We start from the raw sequence: 24,009 nt of genomic DNA, 5'->3' as shown, positions 1-24,009 counted from the left end.
TGGCTTCAGAGGAGCAAGCACACTAGTTTAGAGACAGTCTGGCGGCCAATATGCTGACAACCAGGAAAAAGAAAATAAAGCGGACACCCAAAAAAAGCACACGGATCTGGTATCATTTCGTCTCAATTCAAATATATCCAAATACACACACACACACACACACACACACACACACATATATATATATATATATATATATACAGTGTAAGTTTTGCTATTTCAGGATGAGTAACTGATTTTCATAATGATGACATTTCACCAAGAAAAGCTTAGACTGTGTTCTGTAGACTGTGCTTAAAAGAAACACAAAGCTCTATCAACCTTTATTAATTTCTATAAGATTATAAATGTAAAAGTTTGGTCATTTAAGAGGACGAAGTAATCAGCTGGAAAATTTAGTTATGTAGAATACCCAGTCCCTGGAGATGATAGCTTTTTGGGTTTTATTTTGAGGGTCTATTCTGTGACAGGAGCCACAATAAGTCCTTGCTTTTTCTGGAATCTTCTCAACAACTTTCATAAACTATAAGCATTCCTATTTTCTAGATTAGAAAACTGAGGTAAAAGAGGGTAACTGTATCTCCAAATCAGACATACTGAACATGGTACATCTGGGATTCAAACTCAGGTGTAGACTACAAATCACATGCTCTTTCTTCACAGCGAGCTGCCTTCACATCACTAATTAACTCAGGGAAGTGAAGTATTCAGCACCCTTGGTGAAAAAATGAGACATCTTAGAGGACAACAGAATTCAGCATTGCTCTCCAAAGCCATGAGCCTAGAATCCAAACCTGTATTTGCCACCCTTTTTTTATTATACTCTCTGTATTTCCTGTGGCTTAAAAGATTGAATGCCTATTTGTGATAGTCGAAGAATTCAATATTATCTATTTATTATGGATTCACCATGCACTAACTCTAATATTTTCTTTACCCTTTATTCTTCAGTCAATGAAAGATAAAAAATCGTTCCATTATAAAGCAAGAAATGTGGGACATTCAAATAAATATGGGTGATATGGATGAAGCCAAAACTAACTGGTGAAGGAACACCAAAATTTAGATGTCTCCATGGAAATTCAACTTTTTGACAGTGGTGTCATTCAAATATCACCACTTTTTTTGTTTTGTTTTAGTTCCATATGAGAAAGACACTTTTCAGACATCATTCTCTGGTAAGAAGTAACAAGATATTTCAGGCTAGAAATACATGTTCTCCTTTTAAAACATAAGAAATCATATTAACATATAGAACTAAATGATATTTTATTTTGCCTTATGCTTATGTAAAATTCCAACTTACCATATCTGTGCTAAAACAGGTTGAGGTAACCCAGATTGAAAAAAAAAGTTTCTAGCTTGATCACCTGTAAATTAAATGGAAAAAGTTTCAGGAAAAAAAAAAAAAAAAAAATTCCAACAGCTAACAGAAATCCTCTAACAGCAAAATTACGAAATTTAAAAAGAGGCTGGTAATACTATAAATACTGAGTTGAGTACATTATAAAAGTCCAAGGATAAGCCCAAAGGCAACAGTAAAACAATCCATCAGCACTGACTTTAGGATTAAAAAAAATCATCTCAATAAAGGCCTACCATTTCCCAGCATAGATTTTCCACTTTAATTAATCTGCTATTAACTAAGGATGAATAGCTACCCACTGTGCAAAAGCACATTTATAGGAATCCTTAGGAAACTGATGACCCATACTTTCACTTTATAAAGAAAGTTATTTGCCATTCCCAATACCTATACTCCAAATTCTGGGTACTTCTGATATATTTACGGAGAATAAATAACAATGATTAAGAACCACACCTGAGGTCAGGAGTTCAAGACCAGCTTGGCCAACATGGTGAAGCCCCATCTCTACCAAAAATACAAAAAATAAGCTAGGCGTGGTAGTGGGTGCCTGTAATCCCAACTACTTGGGAGGTTGAGGCAGGAGAACTGTTTGAAACTGGGAGGCAGAGGTTGCAGTGAGCCGAGATCACGCCATTGTACTCCAGCCTGGGCAACAAGAGCGAAACTCTGTCTCAAAAAAAAAATAGCAGGGCGTGGTAGCAGAACAATTCCCCAGGAAATAAAGATTCCATTTTTTCTAAAGTGAATTCCTGAAAAATAATCAAACAGGAAAATTAGTTTGTTTATTTTTTGAGATGGAGTCTCACTCTGTCACCCAGGCTGGAGTGCAGTGGCGTGATCTCAGCTAACTGCAACCTCTGCCTCTTGGGTTCAAGCAATTCTCCTGCTTCAGCCTCCCAAGTGGCTGGGATTACAGGCGCTCACCACCACACCCAGCTGATTTTTTTATTTTTAGTAGAGATGGGGTTTCACTATGTTGACCAGGCTGGTTTGGAACTCCTGACCTCAAGAGATCTGCCCGCCTCAGCCTCCCAAAGTGCTGGGATTACAGGTGTGAACCACTGGTCCTTTGATCTTAACAAATTCCCATAAATTATATGCACAAACCAGTGGTTTGACATGCACTAAAAATTGCAAACAAGGTATGATTCCATTACGTGTAAAAAAATTATAAAAGGAGAGGCACAAGGTTAAGGCAAAATAGGTAAATGTCTCTCCTTGGTCATATTTGCCCATCTCGGCTTTGCATAATAGAGTTTCCACAGACATCTGCATTACTGATAAGTAAAAATGAAAAAATGCTGACTCTGATTACCAGTAATGAATCCAGATATTGGCTTTAAACTATGGAACTGCTGATCATGCTTCGCTCTTTCCTCTACAGTTATGGCCCAGATATCCAGGCTGCCTAAAATCCAAAGAAAAGACAAACAAATTATTCAGCGAGAAAAGCAAAACAAAATGCTCTCACATACTATTTCCACAGCACTTCAAGATTCTGTCTATGTATTATAAAGACTTGATAAAGTCACATCTGCTTGTCCTTGGAAGTTATGCATATAACGTTAGAAAATTAAGTGTAAAACAGGACACAAAAGGTAAGAAACAGAAAGAGAGAGAAAGGGAGGGAAAGGAAAGAAGAGGCACACATTCCTTTTTTAGCAACTTGTCTTATAAGTTAGCAAGATTATAATAAATTAATAATTTACTTACATAAACCCAAGCAACAGACTAAATTAACTTAAACCTAAATGTTTAAGCTACCCACTGTGCAAAATGTGCCTTAAATGCCACAGGCAAAAGTTATGAAAGAAGAAGTTGAGTGTGATAAATATCCATGAAAATCTTTTGGGGGGTGATTAAAATATTAATATATTAGATTGTGGTGATGGTTGCACAACTATAAATTTGCTAAAAATTATTATATAGCTAAAGCTAGTAAATTTTATGGAATATAAATTATATTTCACTAAAGCTGTTTTTAAAAATGGGTATCTCAGTATGCAGGAAGCACAGTTAAAAAAAAAACAAGAGGGGCAGGGATGTCCTGATATGAAATAATAGCCAAAGAGAATGAGTTTTAGGTTTTCCTTCAGTTTCAGCTCTTAGGCTGACTACATGTCCACTCACGACTGAGATCTTGCTGACTTTAGTCCTAGGTCTCCTCAAATTGACTAAAATAATTCTAGATTATATACATGGAAAGCTTTCAAAAGCTTGGATACCTTCCACAAAACTGGGAACACACAATACGTATGTTTCACACAAAATGTGAATGTGCCCAGCACATCAGCAAAAACATCTAAACATTGCATCTCTCCTCTCTACCGGGTCTGGTATAACACTGACCGATAAAGTAAAAATCCATTCAGTCACTGGAAAAACATTTACTGTGGGGATGAAGTGGTGTGCAAGACAGAGATGACCCCTTCCCTCACAGGCCTTACAGGTCTGAACTTCTAGAAGAAATTTTCACTGCCCTGTCAGAATTCATCCCTGTAACTATAAACAAAAACCAAAAATTGTACAGTAATTAAGGGGAACAAAAATAAAATAGAATAGTAATTCTGAAAAGTTTACAGATCTCTGCACCAGAATCCCACAGAGACTTTTACTCTCTTCATGATGAGATTAGACAGCTTCCAAGAGTACTCCGTTAATATAAATTTGTAATAAGTATTTTTTAATAAGTACTACTTTTTAATAAGTATTTTTGTTAAAAAGTAACTTGGGTGTAAGCAAGAACAATTAACAATTTCCTAATAACATTAGGAAAAATTACCCACAAAACACATTTTATGCAGACTGATACGTTTCAAACTTATGTTTAGTTTAATTAAAGTAAAACAAACAAAAATGTCATGCTTCAAATCCAGGCTTTGAAAAAGTGTAAACGACCCCATCACTTCAAAAAATAACTTGCTGATAAAAAAACAGAGGAGTGGGGTAAAATTCACTAAGAGACTTGGGAAAGACATGGCCTAATTGCAATGTTTGTATCTTATTTGGATCCCAATTTAAACAAACAAATCATAACAAGAAATGTCTAAAGACTATCAGGGAAATGTCCGAAGACTATAAGGTACAGACTAGATATAGCAAACATTTTATAGGTATGATAATATGGTATTGTACATTTATTTATTTATTTATTTTGAGATGGAGTCTTGCTCTGTCACCCAGGCTGGAGTGCAGTGGTATGACCTTGGCTCACTGCAACCTCCGCCTCCCAGGTTCATGTCATTCTCCTGCCTCAGCCTCCCGAGTAGCTGGGACTACAGGCGCCCCCCACCATGCCCGGCTAATTTTTGTATTTTTCGTAGAGACAGGGTTTCACTACGTTGGCCAGGCTGGTCTTGAACTCCGGACCTCAGGTGATCCACCGGCCTTGGCCTCCCAAAATGCTGGGATTACAAGCATGAGCCACCACGCCTGGCCCGGTATTGTAAATTTTTATAGGTGTGATAATGCCACTGAAGTTGTCTTTAAATGTTTTCTTATCTTTTAGGTACACATACTAAAATATTTATAGATGAAATGATATGATGCCTGGGAGTTGCTCCAAAAGAATCCAGATGAAACAATATTGGGCATGAGTTGATAATTAATGAAACTATATGATGGAATACATGAAGGTTGATTACATTATTTTCTCTACTTTTTAATTTTAAATTTGCCATAATATCAAGTTTTTAAAATCTGGTCCCAAAGTACATTAAAAAGAGAAATTTCTGAAAACTTACCACCAAAAGGTGTTGGAAACTGAGCCATGGTTCTGTTACTTTTACCTTGCTAATCGACGCCTGTAAGTGAAATGCAACATTTAAGTTTATGAAAACTTAATTCCTGTATAATCATAAACACACCAACATGCTGTCTTTAATGGTCAGAGGACTAACACTAGAGCCAGAGCATAGCTCTACAATTAAGGAATTCATTCATTCACGTGTTACTTTTTAAATACAGAGTTGTCCCTTATTATCCCAGGAAGATAGGTTCCAAGACCTCCCATGGATTAAAAAAAAATCCGTGGATCCTCAAGTCCCTGATATAAAATGGCACAGTATTTGCATATAACCTAAGCAAGTTCTCTCGCATACTTTAATCTCTAGGTTACTTACAACACCTAATACAATGTAAATGCTATGTAAACAACTGTTATACTGTATGCTTAGAATTCCGTACATGTTTAATACAGACGCAATTTTTTTCCCCCAAATGTTTTCAATCTGTGGTAGGCTGAAGCTACAGACTTTGTGAAACCGATGGATACGGAGGGCTGACTGTACCCTTTTCTTAACCATCTATAAATACCAGTCCATCTACTTGATGGTTATAATCAAAGCTTCTTTTCATTGAGCACTTAGAACATGCTACACATTATACTACGTAATTCACAGGTCTTATCTCTTCTACTCATCATCACAGCCCTGTGAGATAGGTTACCATTATTACCATCCCCATATTATGGATCAGGAAAATGAAAATCAGAGGCGGTACGTGATTAGCGCAATACCATTCGTTTGGTGACCAAAGGCTGTGGAGTTAGCAGGACAGCTAACTCCACAGCCTTTCTCCCACGATAAACACAAAGAATTTGAGAAAGACTATAAACAATGCATATTACACTAACATCTGTCCCAGAATACCAAACACAAATTTAATGGTCCAAAAATCTCCATCAGGCATTATTTACTCATGAACAGCCGATGTGAAAAAAAGTCAGTCCTCTTCTCTAACTAAAAACAGAAATCCAGATTTAGGGCCAGGTGCAGCGGCTCACACCTGTAATCCCAGCACTTTGGGAGGCCAAGGCGGGCAGATCACGAGGTCAGGATATCAAGACCATCCTAACACAGTAAAACCCGGTCTCTACTAAAAATAAAAAAAAATTGTTTTAAATTAGCCGGGCATGGTGGCGGGCACCTGTAGTCCCAGCTACTCAGGAGGCTGAGGCAGGAGAATGGCGTGAATCCGGCAGGTGGAGCTTGCGGTGAGCTGAGATCGCACCACTGCACTCCAGCCTGGGCTACAGTGCAAGACTCCGTCTCAAAAAAACCCAGATTTAGTGAATATTTTTCCTTATGTTTAACAGGGTAAATGCACAGTTAAAAATGAGTATTGGCTGGGCGCAGTGGCTCACACCTGTAATCCCAGCACTTTGAGAGGCTGAGTCAGGCAGATCACTTGAGTCCAGGAGTTCGAGATCAGCCTGGGCAACATGGCAAAACCCTGTTTCTAGTGAAAATACAAAAATTAGCCAGGCATGGTTGCATGAGCCTGTAGTCCCAGCTACTTCGGAGGCTGAGGCGGCAGAATAACCTGAGCTCGGGAGGTCAAGGCTACAGTGAGCTGAGATCACTGTACTCCAGCCTGAGCAACTGGAGTGAGACCCTGTCTCAAAAATAAAAATTAAAAAAATAAATAAATAAATGAGTACTACTCACAGATTAAAAATCTTAAATTTAGATTTAAAAAAATGACAGTCTCTTGCCCTAATACATCTCAATTTCATCTTCCAATTTGTCCACAGAAGTTTTTTCCAACTACCACATTTTTAAATTTCCAAAAGCACTTTCTCATTCTCTCTTCTTCTGTTTCTTGGATCACTGGATTCCTCTGGGTTCCTTTATTGTTCATTGGCTCGTTGACTGGGTCTCTTTCACTTTTTTTTTTTGAGACGGAGTCTTGCTTTGTTGCCCAGGCGATCTCAGCTCACTGCAACCTCTGCCTTCCAGGTTCAAGGAATTCTCTTGCCTCAGCCTCCTGAGTAGCTGGGATTACAGGCACGCCTCACCATACCTGACTATTTTTTGTATTTTTAGTAGAGATGGGGTTTCACCATGTTGGCCAGGCTGGTCTCAAACTCCTGACCTTGTGATCCGCCCGTCTTGGCCATCTCTTTCACTTTTAAGGTTTTCCTCATATATCTAGTGACCCCCGGATGTGCCTCCATATTTAATAGTGAGGCACTAAAAAAATGCCCAAGCTCAGCGTGGGTGGCAGGTTTGTTGACTGATGGGCTTCTCTGTAAAACGATCAGGTATATTGAGTCCCCTTTTCATTGGGAGACCTCCAAATGTTCAGTATGTGGAGGTTTCTTCATCGAAGCTGTTAAGTTTTGCCAGACAGAACGAAGTGCTGGGTGGGGTGCGAAGGGATCAACTCATGTAAGTGCTGCCTTGAGGAGGAGTGAAGGAAGGAAGGAGCAGGTAGGGTCCTACACTTCAGTGTGCAGACTTGTACAGGCTCACTTGACTTTCAATCGTGTGCTTCACCTCTCTAGTCTGGAGCACTTCTGGTTCTAGTGCTCCTCCCATTTCCCCAGCACACAGGGGACTGAAGTAGTTACCCATCTGCTGGGGTATAGGAGAGAAAGGTCTAAAAGATCTGGATATGGATTTTTTTTTAATTAATTAATTAATTAATTATTATTATTATACTTTAAGTTCTCGGGTACATGTGCACTGTGAGCTGTAAAACTGACTTCAGCCTTTTTGAATATGTGGAGCCTCCAAGCACAAGGAACGCTCTGGAACGCTCTCAAGATATCCCTGGGGCATGCCGATTTGTATCTCCGTAACTGACCTCTGCACGTACTTAGGTGGTATCTTCCTCTGTGAACTCAGTTACTACTCCTCCATTCACTTTCTGTTTTGAAAACTTGTTAAAATCTTTGGTCATGGTCTCCTTTACTGTTATGTTTCTCCTTATGAATTAATATTTTATTTATTTAGGTGTTTTATTATTTTATTTATTTTTTGAGAGTCTTGCTCTTTCCCCAGGCTGGAGTGCAGTGGCGCAATCTTGGCTCACTGCAACCTCCACCTCCTGGGTTCAAGTAAGTCTCCTGCCTCTGCCTCCCAAGTAGTTAGGATTACAGGTGACACCACCCCATCCGCACGGCTATGAATTAACATTTTAAAGCTTCCTTTGAGATAACTGCAGACTCTAGGACACCATATCTAACCAGGGGTCTGTAAATCCAGTTGTGAATCAGACTACTTCTCACTGTAGATTCCCTTTAGAAACTGCAGCTGCCCTTCTTTTCCTCCACAATTTCTCATTCAATATACTGTATGGCAACCTTGATAATTCTCTTAAAAATTTTAGTGTGTTTTATCTCACTTAGTCCTCATAAAATCCTTTTGGAATCAACATGTCATATATCTTTTTGTAGAGCTTCCCAAAAATGCTAAGCTCTGATTTTAAATGCATAGTATAACAGATATTTAATATATATGAGAATACATTCTGCTCAGTTTTACTTCCGTTTTTTTACTTTGTTGCAAAATGAAGAGGTTATTGATTTCTCTTCTTTGTATCCAACTACTTTACCACACTTTCTTATTAGTGCTAATAGTCTCACAAATGAAACTCTTAGATTTCCTAGATGTGTATCTTCTGGAAATAAAGAATTTAGCCTTACATTACTAGCTCAAAGCAATAATACTAAGCTATACACAACAGTTGTGATAGCAATAATTTTTGTATTGCCTGTGATTTTCACAGTGATAGTTTTGGTATTTCATATTTTAATAGGTTGGTTTGTTGTTGTATTTTAGTAAAGATTATTTACCATGTTTATGTAGTTTCCTTCTATTCCTATTTTTTATAATTTTATTAAGAAATGGCTAATTTTTTTTTCAGAAGCTCTTTAAGCATCTAGTGAGGTAATGAATTTCTCCTTTACTTACATTCTGAATTATAGTGACATATTTGCGAATACTGAATTATCCTAGAATTTGTACAATAGAACAATTCATATATGCATGTTATTCTTTCACTACACAGCTAGGTTTGATTTGTTAATATTTTCTTTAAATTTTTTGTTTAAGAAAATATTATACATAATACTATGCAAGAAATGGCAAATCCAGAGGAAATGTATGCATTTCTATCTCCCTATAAATCTTGAAAATTATCTTAGGAAAAAATGATTTTATGAAGTTAGCATTAGCTTCATACTAAACTATGATACTGAAAGCATTAAAAAGAGACCATTTTTACTTATAGATACAATAATTTTACGCTTTACTTTAAATATTTCACAGCTACTGTGAGAGGATCACAGCAGCAAACGTAAGTATAACTCTTATGATTTAAAATATACTTTAGTCATTATCAGTTCCTGACAAAGCACCTAGGACTATTTGTTATTTATCATCCTACTCTAGAACTTAGGAAATAATTCTCACCCTAGGTGAATCTCTACCCCAAAAGCCTTCACCTCACTATGACCAATATTAGACTACATTTACGTTCTGGCCCTTCTGACCTCCAACTCTACTTCTCCTTCATCTCTATCTCTTAAGTGACAACCAAAGGGACTCTACGTTCTCTCTCTTTCCCTCCCTAATTAAAGCCCTATTTCTTTAGTGTCATGTTCTCAGCTGGATGTGAGCAAAGAATCCACCTAATGAAAACTAAATCATGTTTATGTATGAATGAAGATGTACCTTTCAGACTTATTCACTAACACAATAGCCAAATGATGGTTTAAAGATGAGGCTGGAATTTTCCCACATAATTTTCTTCTAACCACAGGTCTTTCCAATGCCAATCACAGCGAGGTTCTCCCTGGCTCCTAAGGAACCCCAGACGATAGTAGTAACATGTAGATGAAGCAACTGAAAGGAGCTGGGCACATTCCTCAGCCCCGGGCTCAAAACTCCCTGAGCCTAGCACAAACACATCCCATCCTCCCATCCCACCACCATATATCTCTCAAACTCCCTGAGCTCAGTACAAACACCACCTGGAAAGTCTCCGATAAGGAGACAGCCGTTCAAGGTTACGGAAAGCGCAGGAATTTCTTTGTTCCCCTACAACTTTCGGGCTATAAAAAGCAAACGCTCGCATTGTTCGGGGCCCTCTTGTATACTGTGTAAAGGAGGGACCAGGTTCGAACTTGTAGTAAAGATCCTTGCCGCTTGGCTTTGACTCTGGACTCTGGTGGTCTTCTTTGGGGAACAAACAGTCTGGGCATAACATCTGGGGGCTCGTCCGGGATTCCCCAAGCCCACCAGACCCCTGGTCAACGGATCTGCTAGGATCGATCTACTGATAGGTGAGCTGGCTCGTCTCTGTTTGTCTGTCTGTGTCTGTGTGTCTGTTCTGAATCTGAATCTCTGACTCGCGAGGTCTGAAACTGAGGCTGGCACAGTCCTGGCGGACGCGCTATAGGACGGCCAGTGGAGACCGGTGGGAGACGTCCCCTGGCTCTCTTCTGATTTAAATTGCGATCTGGGTTGCCGGAGCGGGTTCGCGATCCGGGCAACAGTCTGAATCTGACCCCGGTCCCCGGGTGCGCGCTCGCTGTCTGAATTGCCCCGGCCCCCAGGTGCGCGCTCGCTGTCTGAATCTGACCCCGGCCCCCGGGTGCGCGCTCGCTGTCTGAATCTGACCCCGGCCCCCGGGTGCGCGCTCGCTGTCTGAATCTGACCCCGGTCCCCAGGCTCCCGGCTTCCGGCGCCACGCTCCCGGCCCGGTCCCCGGGCTCCCGGCTTCCGGCGCGCTCCCGGCCCTGGTCCCCCGGGTTCCCGGCTTCCGGCGCGCTCCCGGCCCGGTCCCCAGGCTCCCGGCTTCCGGCGCCACACTTCCGGCCCCGGTCCCCGGGCTCCCGGCTTCCGGCGCCACACTTCCGGCCCCGGTCCCCGGGCTCCTGGCTTCCGGCGCCACACTTCCGGCCCCGGTCCCCGGGCTCCCGGCTTCCGGCGCCACACTTCCGGCCCCGGTCCCCGGGCTCCCGGCGCCACACTTCCGGCCCCGGTCCCCGGGCTCCCGGCTTCCGGCGCCACACTTCCGGCCCCGGTCCCCGGGCTCCCGGCTTCCGGCGCCACACTTCCGGCCCTGGTCCCCGGGCTCCCGGCTTCCGGCGCCGCGCTCCCGGCTAGCTATCAGTAATAAGTCAGATCAGATTTCCTCTATTGGGATTCTAACCCACATTCCTTTACAGGAAAGGACTACAAATCGTTACAGGATGGGCAATACCCAGAGTACTCCTCTATCTCTCCTTACAAATAATTTCAAAGAAGTTAGAGCAAGGGGCCATGATCTTGGTATGGAAATCAGGAAAGGAAAGCTAATTACTCTGTGTCGCTCCGAGTGGCCTGCCTTTGATGTGGGGTGGCCACCCGAAGGGACCTTCCGACTTGCTGTCATCACTAGGGTAAAATCCAAGATTTTCCTACCTGGACATGCGGGCCACTTAGACCAAATCCCATACATCCTCATATGGCAGGACCTTGTTGAAAACCCGCCTCCTTGGCTGTCCCCTTTCCAATTAGCCTCTGAACCCTCTAAGGCACTGGTTGCTCGACCACTAAAAACCAAGCAACCAACTGCCCCCTCCCATCCTGTTCTACCTGATAGCGGGGACCCACTGTTCACAGAACCCCCTCCGTACCCCTCCGGGCCCCAGGTTCCGGCCCCTCGGGCTGAGTCGCGGGAGAGAGCAGGCGGAGAGGAGGCGGCCGCCACTCACGGGCCTGCTGAAAGAGAAAGTAACTTTGAGGGGCCGGCGGGGCGGACGCGAGGGCGCACTTTGCGGACTAGCCCCCCCCAGCCGCCTGACTCCACGGTGGCTTTACCCCTCCGGGAAATAGGACCCCCAGATGACACAGGAATCCCCAGGCTCCAGTACTGGCCATTCTCCACCAGTGATCTGTATAACTGGAAGACTCAGAGTGCTCGGTTTTCAGACAACCCCAAAGATTTACTGTCTTTACTGGATAGTGTCATGTTCACCCACCAGCCCACTTGGGACGATTGTCAGCAGCTCCTCCGAATCTTGTTTACCACGGAAGAGCGAGAGAGAATACAGGTAGAAGCTAGAAAGCTGGTCCCGGGGGACGACGGTCAACCGACTGCCAACCCCGACCTCATAAACGCGACCTTTCCTCTGACCAGGCCGGCATGGGACTACAATACGGCAGAAGGTAGGGGACGGCTACGCCTTTATCGCCAGACTCTAATGGCAGGTCTCCGGGCAGCTGCTCGCAAGCCCACTAATTTGGCTAAAGTATATTCTATTCCGCAAGAAAAGACAGAGAGCCCAGCCACCTACTTAGAAAGATTAATGGAAGCTTTTAGACAGTACACCCCCATAGATCCAGAGGCTCCAGGAAGTCAGGCAGCTATTGTAATGTCATTCGTAAATCAGGCAGCCCCAGATATTAAAAGAAAACTCCAGAAATTAGAAGACTTGGAAGGAAAGCGGATTCAGGACCTCCTTCAGATAGCCCAGCGGGTTTACAATAACAGAGATACTCCAGAAGAAAGGCAATTTAAGGCCACTGAAAAAATGACCAAGGTCCTGGCAGCAGTAGTACAGAAAGAGCATCTACAGCCAGAGTACACCCAACCCAGGCGGCCCCCCAGGCATGATAATCTGAAAAAAGACCAATGTGCCTACTGCAAGGAGGCTGGCCACTGGGTAAGAGACTGCCCCAAAAAGAAACAACGAGGACAGGGACCCCCTAGGTCTACACCCGTACTAGTCACTCAAGATGAAGACTAGGGAAGACGGGGTTCGGATCCCCTCCCCGAAGCTAGGGTAACTTTGCAAGTGGAGGGGTCCCCAGTCCAGTTCTTGGTCGATACGGGAGCACAGCACTCAGTCTTAGTTAAAACTAATGGAAAATTATCCTCCAAGTCCTCGTGGGTACAAGGGGCCACAGGAGTTAAGAAATACCCATGTACAACACAAAGAACAGTAAACCTCGGAGCCAAGAATGTAACCCATTCTTTCCTGGTTATCCCTGAGAGCCCCTGTCCCCTATTAGGGAGAGACCTGCTAACTAAAATGGGAGCACAGATCCATTTCCTCCCTGAGGGGCCCATCGTGACCAACTCCCACAATCAACCCGTGTCCGTCCTAACTATAACCCTAGAAGATGAGTACTGGCTCCACCAGGAGCAACCGGCCCCTGACCAGGACATAGCAACCTGGCTCCAGCAATATCCAGAAGCTTGGGCGGAAACGGGGGGCTTAGGACTAGCAAAACACCGTCCTGCTTTATTTGTTGAACTTAAACCTGGGGCAGACCCCGTGCGGGTACGCCAATACCCGATGCCCCTAGAGGCCAAGAAAGGAATTGCCCCGCATATCCGCCGGCTCCTTGACCAAGGAATCCTCTGCTCATGTCACTCACCCTGGAATACTCCATTGTTGCCGGTATGAAAACCTAATAGTGGAGAATACAGACCTGTACAAGACTTAAGAGAAATCAATAAGAGGGTTGTGGACATACATCCAACTGTGCCTAACCCATATACCCTCCTAAGCACCCTAAACCCTAAACATCAATGGTACACTGTTTTAGATTTAAAAGATGCTTTCTTCAGTTTGCCTTTAGCCCCTCAGAGCCAAAAGCTCTTTGCCTTCGAGTGGAATGACCCTGATAGAGGCATAAGTGGCCAACTGACATGGACCAGACTGCCGCAAGGATTCAAAAACTCTCCTACCCTGTTCGATGAGGCCCTCCATGAAGACCTGGGTGAGTACCGACGCAAACACCCTGAAATAACCTTACTACAGTATGTTGATGACCTCCTGATTGCTGCTGAGACCCAAGAAGCTTGCATCCAAGGGACCAAAGGTCTCTTACAAGCTCTGGGAAATCTAGGATACCGAGCCTCAGCAAAGAAAGCTCAAATCTGTAAATCAGAGGTAACATACCTAGGATACCTGCTTAAAGAAGGGCAGCGCTGGTTAACAGACGCCCGAAAACAAACTGTTCTGCAGATCCCCAGGCCGCAATCCACCCGACAAGTGAGGGAATTCCTGGGGTCAGCGGGGTTTTGCAGACTATGGATACTTGGGTTCGCAGAACTGGCTAAACCCTTATATCAGGCAACACGGGGGCAGCAGCCATTCAAGTGGACAGACGAAGCCGAGTCGGCTTTCCAACAGATTAAAACTGCCCTACTCTCCGCGCCTGCACTGGGACTACCTGATGTTACCAAGCCCTTCCACTTATACATAGATGAAAATAAAGGTATCGCTAAGGCAGTAATAACTCAAAACTTAGGCCCCTGGCGGAGGCCAGTTGCCTACCTGTCAAAGAAGTTAGACCCAGTGGCTGCCGGGTGGCCCCCTTGTCTCCGAATGATTGCAGCCACGGCTCTGATGGTGCAGGATGCTGATAAGCTTGTCATGGGGCAAGAATTGCGGGTCGTTACCCCACATGCCATCGAAGGTGTACTCAAACAGCCACCCAATCGATGGATGAGTAACGCCCGACTCACCCACTACCAAGGATTACTACTAAATCCTCTCAGGATAACTTTCCTGCCCCCAACGACCTTAAACCCTGCCTCGCTGCTGCCCAACCCGGACCTGGACGCCCCACTCCATGACTGCACCGAGATACTAGCTCAGGTGCACGGAGTTCGAGAAGACCTGCAGGATCGCCCACTTCCTGACGCCGACCTCGTCTGGTTCACTGATGGGAGCAGCTTCATGCATCAGGGCCAGAGGTACGCTGGAGCGGCAGTGACTTCAGAGACTAAGGTAATCTGGGCGGAACCCCTGCCCCCGGGGACATCGGCCCAGAAGGCCGAATTAATAGCGCTCACCCAAGCTCTTACCTTAGGGGCGGGGAAAAAGCTGACGGTATATACAGACAGCCGATATGCTTTTGCAACAGCGCATATACATGGGGCCATTTACAGGGAGCGGGGGTTACTAACGGCTGAAGGAAAAGAAATAAAAAACAAGCAAGAAATCCTAGCCCTGCTAACAGCCCTATGGAGGCCAGAAAAGTTAGCCATTGTGCATTGCCCAGGGCATCAGAAACTAACTACTCCAACTGCTCAAGGCAACTTTCTAGCGGACCAAACTGCAAGAAAGGTGGCGAAGGCTCCCAGCCAACTCCTTGCACTCCAGCTCCCTGACCCGGGCCCCCGGGACTTGCCATATTTCCCTGATTATTCAGAACAAGATCTCCAGTGGATTGACAAGCTTCCCCTGAAACAGATCCAGAATGGGTGGTGGACTGATACTGATGACCAAACCATCCTACCAGAAAAATTAGGACAACAAGTGTTAGAACACATCCACCGAACCACCCACCTGGGTGCTCGGCGGATGATAGACCTGATCAGACGCTCTAAGCTCAAATTCAGACATACAGCCGAGATGGCCAGCAACATCGTGACAAGTTGCAAAGTCTGCCAGCTTAACAACGCCTACCCCCAATCCCAGGCTGCAACGGGAACAAGGCTCAGGGGAACCAGGCCCGGTATCTACTGGGAAGTAGATTTTACTGAGATAAAGCCAGGAAAATACGGGTATCGGTACTTACTTGTCTTTGTAGATACTTTTTCAGGGTGGACTGAAGCATTCCCCACCAAGAAAGAGACTGCTCAGGTTGTAGCAAAGAAAATCCTGGAAGATATCCTCCCCAGGTATGGCTTCCCCGTCCAGATAGGGTCAGATAATGGGCCGGCCTTCGTCGCTAAGGTAAGTCAGGATTTGGCTTCCATCCTTGGGGCAAATTGGAAACTACATTGCGCTTACAGGCCCCAGAGTTCAGGACAGGTAGAGAGAATGAATCGGACCTTAAAAGAGACCTTAACTAAATTGACTATGGAGACTGGCGCTAATTGGGTGGTCCTTCTCCCCTACGCTCTGTTCCGGGCCCGTAACACCCCTTACAGACTGGGCCTTACTCCTTATGAAATTATGTATGGCAGACCCCCACCCTTAGTTCCCGGCCTAAAAGATGATCTGCTCAAGTCCGAAACAGAAAATGTCTCTGAACTCTTGTTTTCCCTACAAGCCTTGCAGAAAATTCATCAAGAAATCTGGCCCAAGCTGAAGGAACTATATGAGACCGGTCCCCCGCCGACAGTACCAGCCGGGAGACTGGGTCCTGGTCAAGCGACACCGACAAGAGACCCTAGAACCCAGGTGGAAAGGACCACTCCAGGTACTCCTAACCACACCCACCGCCCTGAAGGTAGAAGGCATCGCATCGTGGATCCACTACACCCACGTCAAGCCAGTGGACCCAACCTCTGATCTTCTGGGACCAATCACGGCGGCGGCTGAAGCACCGGACACGTGGACTGTGGACAGAGCTAGGAACAACCCCTTAAAACTCACCCTGCGCCGACAGCATAGCTCACTGCAAACATGCAGTTAGGTAGTCTAACCCTAATGTTAGTCGCCCTAGTGGCCGCTGGAGAAATCACAAAACCAGCTCATAATCCCTTTGTCTGGAGATTCTGGCTTTATGAAAACCGAACCCACCCTGGGCAACCTCATAAGCCCGGAAAATTATTGGCCAGTGCTGATTGCCCTTCCTCAGGGTGCAACAGCCCAATTCTACTAAATTTTACTGGTTTTCAAATAGCCAAACCTATGACACCAATAATATGCTTTGAGTTTGATCAGACTAAATACAATTGTAAACACTATTGGTGGCACCAAAATGCTGGCTGTCCTTATAACTATTGTAACATCCACAGACCCCGTTATTGGGGAGAGAGAAAACAGTTAGACCCTAAATGGCCCTTCTATCGTAGACGGGATAGAGACTTTCCATATACATGGATAGTTAGAGACCCCTGGAACTCCCGCTGGACCACACCTCAACATGGGGCTGTATACTACTCCCCCTCCTCCACATGGCCTAGCAGTCACCTCTATCTGTGGCGAGGCCTAGTGCAAGTACTGCCCCTGGTCCACGGGAATATCCAACGACAGGAAAGCAGACTAACACAAGACTTACGTCCTTTCTCCCGGTTAAAGTTATTACAAGAAGGACTAGAACTTGCTAACCTTACAGGACTTCATAGCCTGTCTGGCTGCTTCCTGTGCGCCACTCTAGGGCGTCCACCGCTAACAGCTGTCCCTCTGCCATGGGGACCCTCTACCTTTGCCCAAGCTAACAACCTCCGAAACCACTCGTATGCTCCTATCCTGAACGTGCCCCTATACCTAAACCCCAGTCAGGAGAAGTTTCCCTACTGTTTCTCAGGAACCAATTCCAGCCTCTGCAGCATCACTGCAACGCCCCCTAATATCACCTTAAGGGCTCCATCAGGCATATTCTTCTGGTGTAATGGAACCTTATCTAAGAACCTACCTAGTCCTTCTGTTAATAACCTACTATGTCTCCCTGTCACATTAGTTCCCCGGTTAACTCTACTAACTGCTGGCGAGTTCCTAGGGTATACCGGTAACTGGACTAGTGCTGTTATTCACCCAGACCCTAGACCAAGACCTGCACGAGCCATATTTCTCCCCCTCATTGCAGGAATCTCCCTCACCGCATCCTTCATTGCGGCCGGACTGGCGGGGGGAGCCCTAGGTCACACCCTCATAGAAAGTAACAAGTTATACCAACAATTTGCCGTTGCTATGGAGGAGTCGGCTGAGTCCCTTGCCTCCCTTCAGCGGCAGCTCACGTCCCTAGCTCAGGTAACCTTGCAAAACCGGAGGGCCCTAGACCTACTCACTGCAGAAAAAGGTGGTACATGTATATTTCTAAAAGAAGACTGTTGTTTCTACATAAATGAATCAGGACTTGTAGAGGACCGGGTCCAACAGTTACGCAAGTTAAGCACTGAAGTAAAAACACGGCAGTTTGCTTCAGCTGCAGACCAATGGTGGAATTCCTCTATGTTTTCTCTGTTAGCCCCCTTCCTTGGACCCCTGCTAAGTCTACTATTTCTGCTTACCGTAGGACCTTGTGTTGTTAACAGAATTTTACAATTTGTTAGGGAGAGATTTGACACCGTACAACTCATGGTCCTCAGAGCCCAATACCAACCTGTAAATGCTGAAACAGAATCAGACTTATAAGACCCAAGATTGGCTCTAAAGATACCTGAAAAGAAGGGGGGAATGAAAGGAGCTGGGCACATTCCTCAGCCCCGGGCTCAAAACTCCCTGAGCCTAGCACAAACACATCCCATCCTCCCATCCCACCACCATATATCTCTCAAACTCCCTGAGCTCAGTACAAACACCACCTGGAAAGTCTCCGATAAGGAGACAGCCGTTCAAGGTTACGGAAAGCGCAGGAATTTCTTTGTTCCCCTACAACTTTCGGGCTATAAAAAGCAAACGCTCGCATTGTTCGGGGCCCTCTTGTATACTGTGTAAAGGAGGGACCAGGTTCGAACTTGTAGTAAAGATCCTTGCCGCTTGGCTTTGACTCTGGACTCTGGTGGTCTTCTTTGGGGAACAAACAGTCTGGGCATAACACAACATCTTTCAATCACATCTCCTTTTCTGTTCTATGCTACCTGGACAGACCATGGAGATGACATCTTGGCTTAAGGTGTTTTGTCCTACTGTTACATACGCTTGCTGTATGAATTACTATAATCTGAAAAAAATATAGTAATTTGTAAAAGGCTACCATGTTGAGACTGGGAATGGTGGCTCACGCCTGTAATCCCAGCACTTTGGGAGGCTGAGGCGGGCAGATCACGAGGTCAGCAGAGCGAGACCATCCTGGCTAACATGGTGAAACCCCGTATCTACTAAAAATACCAAAAGAAATTAGCTGGGTGTAGTGGCAGGCGCCTGTAGTCCCAGCTACTACGGAGGGTGAGGCAGGTGAATGGCGGGAACCCGGGAGGCGAAGCTTGCAGTGAGACTAGATCATGCCACTGCACTCCAGTCTGGGAGACAGAGCAAGACTCTGTCTCAAAAACAAAAAAAAGCTACTATGTTGAAAAAGAATAATCACATATCCAAGACATTAAATAATGTCACAAAACCTGGTCGGGGGCGGTGGCTCCCACCTGGAATCCCAGCACTTTGGGAGGCTGAGGCAGGCGGATCACTTAACGTCAGGAGTTTGCGACCGGCCTGGCCAACATGATAAAACCCTGTCTCTAATAAAAATAGAAAAATTAGTTGGGCGTGGTGGTGGTCGCTTGTAATCCCAGCTACTCGGGAGGATGAGACAAGAATCGCTTAAACCCAGGAGGCAGAGGTTACAGTGACCGAGATCCTGCCATAGCACTCCAGCCTGGGCAGCAACAGCAAGACTCAGTCTCAAAAATAAAAATAAAATAAAATGTCACAAACCAGAGTTCTGCTTCTGCTACAGCAGACAGAATACAAAATATAACTATAATACTTGAAGACAACAAGAAGTAAACAAAAGTAGGCAGATTTGGGAGGTGAGTAAAAAGTTTCTAAAAGTTTCCTTTTCATGGAGTAAAAAGTTTTTTTTGTCTTTTCTCTACAACTCTGCCCCACAGGCGGGCCCCAGTCAGGAAGCTATGCAGTGAAGCACAGGTGCAGAGACTAAAACTCCAGCAGAAACACAGTCTTTGTGGTTAAAGGAATTAATGAAAAAGGCACCTGTGGGCTGTAAAGTGTGGGGAAAACCGGAGAGGAAAAAGCTAGAAACGGGGACCTGCCATTGTGTGAATGAATTCCTGCTCATCTCAGGCTCACACCTGAGATATGGATATGCACGGCAGGCTCAAAGTAGCACAGCACTTGTCTTGAAAACTAACCTGAGAAAGGAACCCCTGTCCACAGACAACACAGAGAATTTATAGTATCGTATATAACCAAGGTAGATCTAACCAAGTTAGATACCTACTGAAACAAACAGCATTCTGCAGAGGATTACAACAGCACACAACATCTATACAACATGAAACTCACAATGTCCAGGATATAATCCAAAACTACTGGACATACAAAGAAGTAGGAAAATCTGACAAATTCTAAAAAAAAAAAAAAAAATTGCAGTCAACAGATGCCAACTCCAAGACAATGAAAATGTTGAAATTATCACACAAAGACTGTGGAACAGCCATTACACCTACTTTCCACGAGACAAACACAAATGAATGGAAATATACAAGTTATCAGCAGAGAAAGAAAAACTAGTTTAAAAATAATCAAATGTAAATTTTAGAGAGAAACTGAGATCTTTAAGAATTAAGGCAAAGCAAAAGAAATTGCAAACATCTGACTAAATATAAAATTATTTTATATTATTAAGCTCTTTAAAATAAGGCAGGAGAATCACTTGAACCCGAGAGGCGGAGGTTGCAGTGAGCCGAGATCACACCACTGCACTCCAGCCTGGCGACCGAGCAAGACTCTGTCTCAACAACAACAAAAACTTCCCCCAAAAGAAAGCCGTAGTCTGTTTCACTGGTGAATTCTTTCAAAGAAGAAATAATACAAAAATCATGCAAAGTTTTTCAAACAAAAAGGAGATCACTGCCCACCTCACTTTTTAAGGTCATACAACTATCAAGCTCTTTAAAATATGTAGACTGTTGAAAACAAATATTGTAACCCTTGTAGTAGGGTTTCAACATAAATATAACACATATGATAACTGTAACATAAATGTCTCTGGGGGGAGAGTAAAGGGACTTATATGGCTGTAAGCCTTCTACATTCTACATGAAGTGATAAAATATTAACTCTAAGTTGATTATAAAAGGTTAAGTAAATATATTTACCACCTGGAGCAATTACACAACACACACACACACACACACACACAGAGAAAAAGATATGGCCAAAAAGTCAAGAGGCAAATGAAAATGGAATGTTAAAAATCCAAAGACATCAAGAAAAAAGAAACAGAAGAAAGAAAGAAAAAAAAAAAACCCAGAAAGGACAAACAAAACCAATAATAGGAAGATGGCAGGTCTAATTCCAACAACCGATAATTACATTAAATGTTAATACTCTAAACAATAACAGAGAAAAAAACTTGGAAAAAGAAATGTAAACCAACAATAAGTAGAAGAAAGGAAATTACAATGATATGGCAGAATGAATAAAAATTCAGACAATAGAGAAAATCACAAAATCAAAATCTGGTTCTTTGAAAAAATTTATGAACCTCGAGCTACAGACAGAGAAAAAAAATCATAGAAATAAGGGGCATCCCCATCAATCCTACATTTAAAAAATAATACATAGTAAAAACAGCTTTATGCCAACAAATTTGACAGTGTAGATAAAATAAACAAATTTCTTGGAAAATAAAGCTTACTAAAATTGATACGAGAATCTGAATACTCCTATATTTATTAAAGAAGCTGGTTTTATCATGAATAACCTTCCCCGGCCGGGAGCCGTGGCTCACGTCTGTAATCCCAGCACTTTGGGATCACAAGGTCAGGAGATCGAGCCCATCCTAGCCAACGTCTGTACTAAAAATACAAAAATTAGCTGGGTGTGGTAGCACGTGCCTGTAGTCCCAGCTACTCGGGAGGCTGAGGCAGGAGAATCACTCGAGCCCGAGAGGCGGAGGCTGCAGTGAGCCGAGATCATACCACTGCACTCCAGCCTGGCGACGGAGCAAGACTCCATCTCAACAACAACAACAAAACTTCCCCCAAAAGAAAGCCATAGTCTGTTTCACTAGTGAATTCTGTCAAAGAGGAAATAATACAAAAATCATGCAAAGTTTTTCAAACAAAAAGGAGATCACTGCCCACCTCACTTTTTGAGGTCATACAACTATAACACCAAAACCTCACAGACATTACAAAAAATAAATAATAGAACAAGATCCCTAAAGAAGATAGATACAAAAATCATTCACAAAAATTAAAAATTGAACATCAATATCATACAAAAAGGATACTAAAATATAACCAAACAGTTTATCCTAGAAATGCAAGGTTAAACCATTCGGAAAATGTAATATACCATATTAGCAGAGTAAAGCAGAAAGCCCAGATGATCATGTGAATAGGTATCTTTTTAAAAGCTTCTGACAAAAACTCAACCTTCAATCATGATTTAAAAAAAAAAACCTCTCAGCAAATCAGAATTAGTAGGAAACTTCTACAGATACAGGGCACCCATGAAAAACCTACACCTAACATCACAGTTAATGGTTAAAGACTGAACTTCTCAGCCTGAGATCAGGAAGAAGGCAAGGATATCTGCTTTTCCCACTTCTATGCAACATGGATGTGGAGATTCTACTCAATAAAGTATTAAGGTAAGAAATAGCAAAAAATAGGCATAAAGATTGGAAAATAAAAATAAAGCTCTCCTTATTTATAGATATCACTGTTTATAAAGAAAATCCCAGAGAATCTAGAAAACAATGACTATATTCAATAAGTGAATTTAACAAAACTGCAGGATAAAAGGTTAATGTATTAAAATGAACTGAATTCTTAAATACTAGCAAGCAAAAAATTGTAGAGTGGAATTAAGAAAAACAACTGTTTTCCAGTAGCATCAAAAAATGTAAAATTTCTAAATGTAAATTTAACAAAAGACAGGCTGGGCACGGTGGCTTACACCTGTAATCCCAGCACTTCAGGAAGCCAAGGTGGACGAGTCACCTGAGGACAGGAGCTCGAGACCAGCCTGACCACTAAAAATACAAAATCAGCCAGGCATGGTGGCACATGCCTGTAATTCCAGCTACTTGGGAGGCTGAGGCATGAAAATCGCTTGAACCCAGGAGGCCGAGCCTGGGCAACAAGAGTGAAACTCCGTCTCAAACAAACAAAAAAACACATACAAGGCCTCTGCACTTAGAACTACAAAATATTGCAAAGAAAACTTAAAGAAGACCTAAGTAAATGGTACTAAGATACTAAGTTCATGGGTTGGAAGATTAAATATTGTGAAAATGCCATTATCTCCAAAGGGTTTGTATATTCAATGCAATCCCAATCAAAATTGCAGCAGGCTTTGTGGCAGAAATTGGCAAGCTGATAGCAAAGACCTAGAATAAGCAGAGCAGCTTTTTAAAAGAACAAAGTTGAAAGATTTACCCTGATTTCAAGATTTACTATAAAACAACAGTTGTCCAGGCCTTCTGTGATTGGTGTAAAGAGACAGATCAATAAAACAGAAAAGAAGAGTTCAGAAAGACCTACCCGTTTGGTTAACTGATTTTTGGCAAAGTTGTAAAGACAAATCACTGGAGGAAAAAAGTCTTTCAACAAACAAAGTAGATTAACTGGATATCCAGGTGGAGAGAAAGACCAACACTGACACTTTACATAATACACAAAAATAAATTCAAAACACGTCCCAGGCCTAAATGCAAAACCATATATGCTTCATATAAAAATCTTAAAAGATGGGAGAATATCTCCCTGACCTTAGGCTAGACAATTTCTCAAAACACAAAGAAGCATGATTTATAAAAGAAAAAATTAGTAAACTGGACTTCAAAGTAAAAAAAAAAAACAACAAAACAGTTCTTCAAAAGATAACCATTATGAAAACAAAAAAATAAACCACAGAGACAAAGAAAACACTTGCAACACGTACATTAGAAAAAGGACTTGTATCCACATGAAGAACTCTTAAAATTTAAGAATAAGACAGCTCGGTGAGGAAATGGTTGAGATGTAAAATAACTTCTAGAAATGGGCAATAAACCCATGAAAAGATGTTCAACATTATTAACCATCAGGGAAACACAAACTCAAATCACACTGACATGCCACTTATATTTCCACTAGAATGACTAATGTGAGAAAGAATGACCACATCTAGTGTTGGTGAGGACGTGGAACAGCTCTACACATTGCTGGGAGGAATGTAAAATTGTACAAACTTTTTAAAATATAGTTTTCTTAAAACATTACACAGCTACCACTCCACCTAGCCACTCTACTCTAGGTATCTGGCTAAGAGAAATGAAAATTTA

The 24,009-nt window shown here is 43.2% G+C and overlaps 1 protein-coding gene across 9 annotated transcripts in view; it reads right to left on the bottom strand.

Moving 5' to 3' along the window:
• The window catches only part of LOC105472692 (intersectin 1), a 252,536-nt gene that overhangs the window by 167,512 nt on the left and 61,015 nt on the right, over positions 1–24,009 (bottom strand). For all 9 annotated transcript variants that reach the window (XM_011726179.2, XM_024790051.2, XM_024790050.2 and 6 more), the window contains exons 2-4: positions 5,113–5,172; positions 2,685–2,777; positions 1,307–1,370 (exon numbers count right to left, since the gene is read on the bottom strand). In XM_011726179.2, coding sequence (XP_011724481.1) covers positions 1,307–1,370; positions 2,685–2,777; positions 5,113–5,140 — 185 coding nt within the window. In that variant the 5' untranslated portion in view covers positions 5,141–5,172. The remainder of the gene's footprint in view (positions 1–1,306; positions 1,371–2,684; positions 2,778–5,112; positions 5,173–24,009) is intronic.

Source organism: Macaca nemestrina, chromosome 4, assembly GCF_043159975.1.
Source record: "Macaca nemestrina isolate mMacNem1 chromosome 4, mMacNem.hap1, whole genome shotgun sequence".
Classification (NCBI taxonomy): Eukaryota; Metazoa; Chordata; class Mammalia; order Primates; family Cercopithecidae; genus Macaca; species Macaca nemestrina.
The sequence above is the reverse complement of the archived record's forward strand: the minus strand, read 5'-3'. Positions and strand labels throughout refer to the sequence as shown.